The 8,954-nt window shown below is 37.5% G+C and overlaps 1 protein-coding gene across 1 annotated transcript in view; it reads right to left on the bottom strand.

Moving 5' to 3' along the window:
• ZBTB46 (zinc finger and BTB domain containing 46) overlaps window positions 1-6,891 on the bottom strand; it is a 55,913-nt gene extending 49,022 nt beyond the window's left edge. Inside the window, exon 1 of the mRNA XM_015824074.1 lies at window positions 5,931-6,891. Coding sequence (XP_015679560.1) covers window positions 5,931-6,867 — 937 coding nt within the window. The 5' untranslated portion in view covers window positions 6,868-6,891. The remainder of the gene's footprint in view (window positions 1-5,930) is intronic.
• Window positions 6,892-8,954: the final 2,063 nt, after the last annotated feature.

The following is an 8,954-nucleotide window of genomic DNA, read 5'->3' as shown; positions in this document are numbered from 1 at the left end:
CCGCCCTGAGTCCCTCGGGAGAAGGGCGGGGTATAAATGAAAATAAAATAAATAAATAAATAAATAATAATTATTCTATTCAGAATATTTTTGTCTAATGTGCATTATTTCTACTGTTGTAACCTGACATATTTAATTCAAGAAAGTTCATCTACCTGTCATAAAATTATCTCCAGTGATTGATTATATATATGATTATATATTTCCATTGCTTTTATTGTATTGAACCCACTGAACGTCTGGTTCTTAAACTTAATACAACAGAATGTAACTATAACAGAATATACAGCAGAGAAAAATAGTGCATGCACAAAATTTCACAATAATACGGCCCAGAAGCTGATGAAGAACTGACATTGTGCTACATAAATCCAAAAAAACAGGAAAGAAAATGTTGCAAATATTTTTAGCACTGCTTTCTATTCACAGAAGATACACAATGTGATTTAATAAAATACTATTGCACTAGCAATGAAATGAAATTTGGCCAGAAAGAATCAGCTTTTTTTCCTCCCAAATATCCTCTAATGTAGCACAGATTTCTTGATCTCAAATTTTCTTCACAGGAGATGGAAATCAAAAAGGTCATTCTCAGACTGAAGTTTCCTCATCAAGACCCTGCTTGAATTAAGGGCCTCCAAAGATGAGCCTTAGAATACCTTGATTTCAACTGAACAGGACTGTAAAATCCAAACAACATTTGGGACTAGATCAGATTTTATTCTGTAGTTCTGGCTCTGTCTCATTCACAGAACCTGGCAAAAGAGCAGGGTGGAAGGGAATCAAAGTGCCTTTGATTGGTCGTACTGCTGCTTCCTAGTACCTCTTCCATTTTTTTTTCTAATCACAGAAGCGGTGAATGCTCCAACACTGGAAGTTTTTAAGAAGAGACTGGACAGCCATTTGTCCGAAATGGTATAGGGTTCCTGCCTGAGCAGGGGGTTGGACTCGATGACCTCCAAGGTCCCTTCCAACTTTATTATTATTATTATTATTATTATTATTATTGTTGTTGTTGTTGTTGTTGTTGTTGTTGTTGTTGTTAAATGTATTAAATAGGTGAAAATAAAATAAATATGCTAAAAGTTTTCATTGATAGTACAAAGAAGTAATCCTCCAGAAGCACCCCAACAAGTGCTTCTGCCATCAGTGATCAGCACTAATAATGTTACCTATTTGGGTAAAGAAAGAAAGCAAACAACCAAGCTCAGAGAGCGCCAAGAACTCTACAAGGAGCTATAAAGATAACATAAAAACTGAATTATATGCTCCATGGGTATGTATTCTGGATAATATTCCAGGGCAGTATTAATTACATTTCCAAATACTTTTTTTTTAACATTGGCCACACATAGTGCACATTTGTATACCAAAAAACCAGAGTCTTGCAGATCTTTCTTTCTTTCTTTCTTTCTTTCTTTCTTTCTTTCTTTCTTTCTCTTTCCTTCCTTCCTTCCTTCCTTCCTTCTTTCCTTTTCTTTCCTTTTCGAGGGACAGGGCAGCATACGAAATGATAAAAGGCATTCCTTGCATTACCTTTACCCACATCTTAGGCTAAATGAAGCAACACTAAAATACTATTGTATCTGAGCCTTCAAATAATCAGATTTAAAAAAAACTGACCTCTTTTTAATGAAAAGTGAAATTGTGTGGGAAAAGGCAGACATAACATTTCTCTTTATTATGATGGCAGGAAAACAATTTTAAAACAATACCATATTGATAAGATTCTTCCCTTGGCCAGCTATAAAACTAGAACTTCTCTCCTGATAGTATGCATAGATCCTATCCAAAACAATCTGAAGGAGCCTCCTCTAGGAAATGGTCTGTAATGAAAGACTGACATTTCCACCATAATTAGATAATAAATTTGGAACAAATGGGGCTATTAAAATGAAATCATATACTTAAAGCTTTACTACAAGATGCTGAATGCCCAGGATATTGTTTTCATTATGTCAGAAGTGCTGGCTCATTCATCATTTAAAACCCAAGTTGTTCATTACTGCCAACATGCACCTTTGGACGGCTACCAAAAAGACCGCATTCATCTGTTCAGACTTCAAGTTGAAAGAATGACTTACAGTTAAGTGGTCTGAAAGGCCAAAAATAATCCTGATATTGGTAACACATGCATTTCAAGCCCATTCTTGATGTTATATGAATATAACATTTAACCTACACATTTCTCAAATACATCAAAGTGGTAGAAACTGATATGAGTGCTGTATATTAAAAATGTGAAAAAATAGTCTTCGGGAAACAGTGCAATATTTTCAGAGGTGCCCCTCAGTTTATATACGTGGTTTCCTATGTTCAAAGTATGTTAATATTACTGCTGTTTTGGAGTATGAATTGAAAAACTTTGGCTGGCAGGTTGAATATGAAACAGAGGATTTTAAATTTAACGTGTTCAGACTGTGTCCAAGCCAAACCCCTTCCCCCTGCCTTAGTGAGGAGAAAGAAATGGGGTCACTTCCAAATATCTGAAATGTCTGTAAACTGCCTTGAGGACTGAGGCAGTAGTATATAAATTGCACATATAAATAAAATAAACAACTGATTGTCTATCAGTATTTTTTCTTTCCCAATACTGAAACTTAACAACATGGGCCAAGGTACATCCATATCCATCCCCCAGATCATAGGAAGGGATCTTGGATCTGGAAAGGGTCCTCTTCATATTTCAGAAATGAATTATGCTCTTTTCAAGGATTTTTGAATTTGAGCTCTATTTTTCTTAAAATTTTCATTAATAATTGCAGTCATTCACCTGGTTATGGTTTTCATGGCTAAATAGCTTTAATAAAGAGAAGGACGAGGGGGGACATGATAGCAGTCTTCCAGTATCTCAGGGGCTGCCACAAAGAAGAGGGAGTCAAGCTATTCTCCAAAGCGCCTGAAGGCAGGACAAGAAGCAACGGATGGAAACTGATCAAGGGGAGAAGCAACCTAGAACTAAGGAGGAACTTCCTGACAGTGAGAACAATTAACCAGTGGAACAACCTGCCTCAAGAAGCGGTGGGTGCTCCAACACTGGAAGTTTTTAAGAAGAGACTGGACAGCCATTTGTCTGAAATGGTGTAGGGTTTCCAGCCTGAGCAGGGGGTTGGACTCGATGACCTCCAAGGTCCCTTCCAACTTTATTATTATTATATACTACATATACATGAACCAAAACATCTTATCCATCCACACACTCCTACCTACTTGCATCTTGCAATCAGGGGGCCTGAAGCATGATAATATATGTTAAGTTCCTTAAGTAAATTACTATATTTTCACTGGCTGGAAGAAAGCCTTGCTTTTGTACCTATAATCTTCCTTCCCTTGCATGTTGCCTCAGACCTACAAGGCATGCAAGGCTTCCATGGCCGACAATGTACAATTTGATGTTGGGTCCCAGCTAGAGGAATGCAAAATTGAAATTATTCTTTGTTTGAATTCTAAAAGTTCCTCCTAAACGCAAATTGAAGTGACAAGGACAGATGTGGCTAAAGACATACGACAACAGGATACTGAAGATGCTACCATACTGGGTGCTACAGATAATGATTTTTTCAAAATTCTTGGTTTAATTATGGATTATAAATGCTTAACATTGAAAATGGAGAGGAAAAAATCATTATTTGAAAAAGCGAAAACAAGATTTGCTTTTGCTATTAAGAAACGTGTATTAGAGATAGATCTTTTTCAAGAATAGATACGATTTGGATCTCAAAGACTTTGACTACAAATGTTCAGAAAATGGAAATATTGTTAAAGACTATTAGACCACAAGCCAGTGACTTAAATTTTTAAAAGAAAAAATGGTTCTTTTTGGATATTCCAGAGAATTTGGAGCAGCACAACGAAAAGCAAGCTGTATTGATCTTCTTACATGCAGACAATTTGAACTGGATTTTCTTGTTTAGAATTCTGGAAGATATGAACTCTGGAGATAATTTTATTGAACGGTCAAAATTGATTTATACTTCAGAGCACCACAATAATTTTTAATGGAGAATTACCAAAACCTTGTAAGATTGAAAAGGGGACAAGACAAGATTACTGCTGTTTCCACTCTTGTTCACATGCTGAACAAGACAAGATGAGAAAATCGTGGGAGTAAAGATTAACAAAGAAACTTGTAAATTAAAGGCATTTGCTGATGACCTAGTAGAGGGAGTAAAAACATCAATGGAAAAATTAAAGGACTTTGGTATGCTAGCAAATTTTAAGATTAATAATGAGATATGTAGTGATAGTAATTTTACTAGTAGATATATTAATGTAATAAATATAAATTGTATGATGTTTATTAAATTTAGGAACCACCCAGTTCCCTTACAGAATGCTTCTGGGCGGTATACAAGTAAAATATTAATACAGAAGCGAAGATAGTTAAAATACAACATTAAAATTTAATGAAAAGGTGGGTGGGCCTTCAGAGTACTAAACAGCCCCATGGCCCCTGTGAGCGCCAAGCCAGAAGGCAGAGCCAGGTCTTCAGCCATTTCTGGGGGCCCATCTCACATCTTGGAAGAGAATATTTCAAAAGGCAAGGGCCACAGCACAGAAAGCAAGGGCATAATTATGTTAAGACTTGAAATGAAATGAAGAAGGACTTGTTAAGATGGGAGACATTAAAATGGACACTATTGAAGAGAATTTCTGTGATTAAAAATGAATGTTTTACCTAGAATGATGTTTTTGTTTCAGACAGCATCTCTTTTGACAATTGATGTATTTTCAAGCAACGGCAAAAAGATATATCTAAATTTATATGGCAAGGGGAAAAAAACAAGTTAAATATGAAGTATTATAAGAGCCAGTTTGGTCTAGTGCAAGGATCCCCAAACTTGGTGACTTTAAGACTCGTGGACTTCAACTCTCGGAATTCCTCAGCCAGCTTTGCTGGCTGAGGAATTCTGGGAGTTGAAGTCCACGAGTCTTAAAATCGCCAAGGTTGGGGACCCCTGGTCTAGTGGTTAAGGCACCAGGCTAAAAAGCATAAGCACTTTCTGTCCAACCCAAGGGGAAAGTAGGAGGAGGAAAGTATGTTGAGTATGTTTGCCACTCTGAATTATTTGTAAAAATAATAAAAGCAGGATACAAATAAATAAGTAAAATAAAAGAAAGAGAATTGGTCTACCGAATTTGAAATCTTATATTGCCGCCTGTTGTTTGGTTTGGATGAAAAAATGAGTGTTGCTGAGAAACAAAAGACTTTTAGAATGAGAAGATTAAGAACTGAGCTTTTAATGGCATGGAGGTTTATGGCACAATAAAGTTAAATGTAGATTTTAAAAACCACTTTTTTAGATATGCCATACTGAGAATATGGAATAAATGTTAAGATTCAAATGAAGCCAGAACATTTCCTTTCAGGACTGATGGATACACAGTTAAAAAAAAATCATGGAAAAGTATTTCAATACAGGATTACCACAGCGAGATTATTTTATGCACAAAGATGGAAAGATCTAGGACTACTCATCATGGAGGAAATGGGTTGGTGAAACTGACAGAATTTGATGACAAAATTGACAAAACTTGACTGGAGAAAGGTCATTATTGATATTCATCAATGATTAGAAACCCCTTATGGACTTTTTGTGTAAAAAAAAAGGAAAATGATTTTATGACTTATTAGAAAGATTATAGAAAAGGGGAATAATGGTATAATCTTAGAGATGATATATGTGAGAGGAAGATCAGATGCCACTTTTTTGTATTTCTTTCTATGTTTTCTGTTCTCTTATTTTCTTTTATCTATCTTTTTCTCTTTAACGTTTATCTTTTTCTTTGTGTGTACTTGTGCAACACGTAAAATATTTTAATAAAAACCACAGTATTTAAAAACTTCTAGTTTTTTAAAATTAATATATTCCAAACAGTTCTTTGTGAGTATTATATAATCGCACAGAAATGGAATTAAACATTCTTACTTGCTTCTTGATGACTGTATGGCCATCCAGGGGCAGTTAGAAAGGGAGGCACTGGTGAAGTTGTCCTGCTGTCACTTCCAAATTGTTGTGTAATGTGGCGCACAGTATCCTTGTTTTTTCTATTCTTCCTACGCCCTGTAGGCTGCCACCCATCTGTAGTTCCTTGTTCTGAGAAAGCATTTTGCATTGCACTATCTTTGGCCGACTGCAATTCATTTCCCCCATAATGAGGTGGAGAGATCTGTTCTTCTTTGACACGCAAAGTCCCATAGCCCAAGTCAGTAGACCAAAGTGACTGGGATGAAATGTCATCGTGACTATCTGATTTTGGCTCTTGATCTTCTTTTCCACAGGTACTTCCTCCTTCGTGACAGCTAGCAATAGCCGAATCTCCAGAAGAGTTTGCCGGACTTGTCCGTCGAGCCAGCCAGGGAGATATGCTCCTACCAGCTACAACAGCAGAAATCAGAGCATCCGTACTACTGCTAGAGGAAGCCCCAAATTCATAATCAATAAGGTCGTCGGATGCATCAGACTTTATGCTTATGTCAAGAGCAGCCTTGATGAAATTGTGACAAGCTTGCACAATGTCGGTCATTTGAAGATAGCTGGCCGCTGACATCACCTCAATAACATTCCTGCTGGTCAATGCAAGGTGTGCTGAGTACATGAAGTCAATGATGGCTTTAAAGCCCTGTGCCGTTACAATATCCAAATGAGTGACTGTGGCTTGGTCGGAGGTCTTCTGCACCTGACAATACAGTGTCTTGAAGTAACGGCTACTCCCAAGTAAAATATTTTTGTGAGCCTTGAAAATCTTTCCCTCCACTATAATGCAAACATCGCAGAGGATGCCATGCTGCCTTTGTTCATTGAGTTCCTGAAGCAGATGATGATAATGGGAGGCAATCTCCATGTCTTCTTTCTGATTATTCATTTAGAAGTATTTGCACTCCCACGTCTGCACGCTCTGCGGGGAAGAAAGAGAGACATTGACACTGTTGACACCAATGGACATTTTTCTCTCAATGCAGACAGGAGCATCAATCCCAAACATCACAGGGGGTCATTGGTGGGAGGAAAAGGCTAAAACTAGCATATCTGCTAAAATTCCTGTAATGATCAGCATTCTACATTAGCAAAATCATTTCAAAGGAGCATCTACCCCTGGGTTCGATTCAACTCTGAGAGGTAATTCATCAACTTCTTGTTGTTTAAAAGCTGAGTTATAAGGTATTCAAATAATTACTCAAGCATTCCATACCTATGGATCTTTCAGATATAATTAAGAGTGATTAGCTTTAAATTCTAAAAAGAAGAACTTAAATTTATAGTGTGCAAAGATCACAATCAGGCTATGGCTGAAATTGTGTACAAATACCGATTCTGTTTTTCCAGAGAGATAGCAGTAATTCTCAAGGAAGCAGTTGTCCTTAAGACTACATCAGCAAACTCTGTACTGAGAGAGCTATACAAAAATTCACTTCGACCTCAGTTTACTTACATCTTCAAGATGAGAATCACAGGTGAACAATCCTTGATGATAACCAGCAATTTTAAAGTAAGCCTTATCCTGTGTCTTCTTCCCTTTTATTGTTACAAATCTTAATACCTTTATTGCCTCAATATAGTATTTGTGCAATATTGATTAGATAAAGTTAATATAATACACAATACAAAGTTAGCATTCTAATGTTTAGTTGACTTGGAATATGGGAAATAAAAAGGTCCCTCTGTTGGTGATGTTCAAGCAACGAACATGTGTGCTATTGCTTATGCTACTCAAACATGCAGTCTAACATGCACAAAAATATTAAAAAGGGGAGAGAAAAATCTAAGAAAGATAGAAAGGCAAAGCCATGGGAGAAGAAAGTCTCTGAGAGGCTTACAGTGCTTGCAGTTATACATTAAAACAACACATATAAAGGTAGTCCTCGACTTACGACCACAATTGAGCCCCAAATTTCTGTTATTCAGACATTTGTTAAGTGAGTTTTGCCCCATTCTACAATCTTTCTTGCCACGGTTGTTAAGTGAATCACTGCAGGTTAAGTTAGTAACACGATTGTTAAGGGAATCTGGCATCTCCATTGACTATGCCAGTGGTGGCGAACCTATGGCACGGGTGCCAGAGGCAGCACTCAGAGCCCTCTCTGTGGGCACGCGTGCCTTCACCCCAGTCCTAGGCCTTCAGCTGGATTTTATAAAACCTTTTTGCTTTAGGCCTCTGCCGCCATGTGCAAAAAAAAAAAAGGTTCAATCAGTCAATTTCAACTTCTCGCGGGGAAAAAAAATCTTGCAAAGTTGGAATTGATTGAACTTTTTAGTCCCACCCAGTCTGCCGTTACCACCGCAGCCACGCCCACCCAATGGGCCACGCCCACCCGGCACTCGACGATGCATAAGTGGGTTTTGGGTTGTAGTTTGACTTAGAGACTTTCAGTCTCTAAAAGGTTCGCCATCACTGGACTATGCTTATCAGAAGGTCCCAAAAGGTGATCACATGATCCCCAGGACACTGCAACCATCATAAATATGAGTCAGTTGCCAAACATCTGAATTTTGATCATGTAGCCATGGGGATGTTACAAGAGTCCTAAGTGTGAAAAACAATCATAAGTCACTTTTTCAATGTTGTGATTCCGTGCCAGCCTGTGATCAGTTGTAACTTTGAACAGTCACTAAACAAACTGTTATAAGTCGAAGACTACCTGTAACAAGAAGCAAGGATCAGGAAACATTTAAGATACTCTGTTCCAACAAAAAAGAAAAGGCATAGAGTATTTTAGTCATGTGCCAAATGACCTCCAGAAAAGCCAGATCTTCAAGGGTCGTCAAAAGCTTAAAAGGGGTGGGAAAAATCTCTAGTTCCAATGGAAAGGTTTTCCAAAGTAATAAGAAAGCCTAGGTCAGGGCCTTGAAGTGGGCTTTATCTCAGCAAAGGGTCTCTTAACATTCTTTCTTTCCCTGGTCTTGCCAAATGCTGTAGACAGATTCCACTCACAAAAGGCTGTCTCAGAGATA

This window comes from Protobothrops mucrosquamatus, unplaced genomic scaffold, assembly GCF_001527695.2.
Source record: "Protobothrops mucrosquamatus isolate PMUCROS unplaced genomic scaffold, P.Mucros_1.0 scaffold2102, whole genome shotgun sequence".
NCBI classification, from domain to species: Eukaryota; Metazoa; Chordata; class Lepidosauria; order Squamata; family Viperidae; genus Protobothrops; species Protobothrops mucrosquamatus.
The sequence above is the reverse complement of the archived record's forward strand: the minus strand, read 5'-3'. Positions and strand labels throughout refer to the sequence as shown.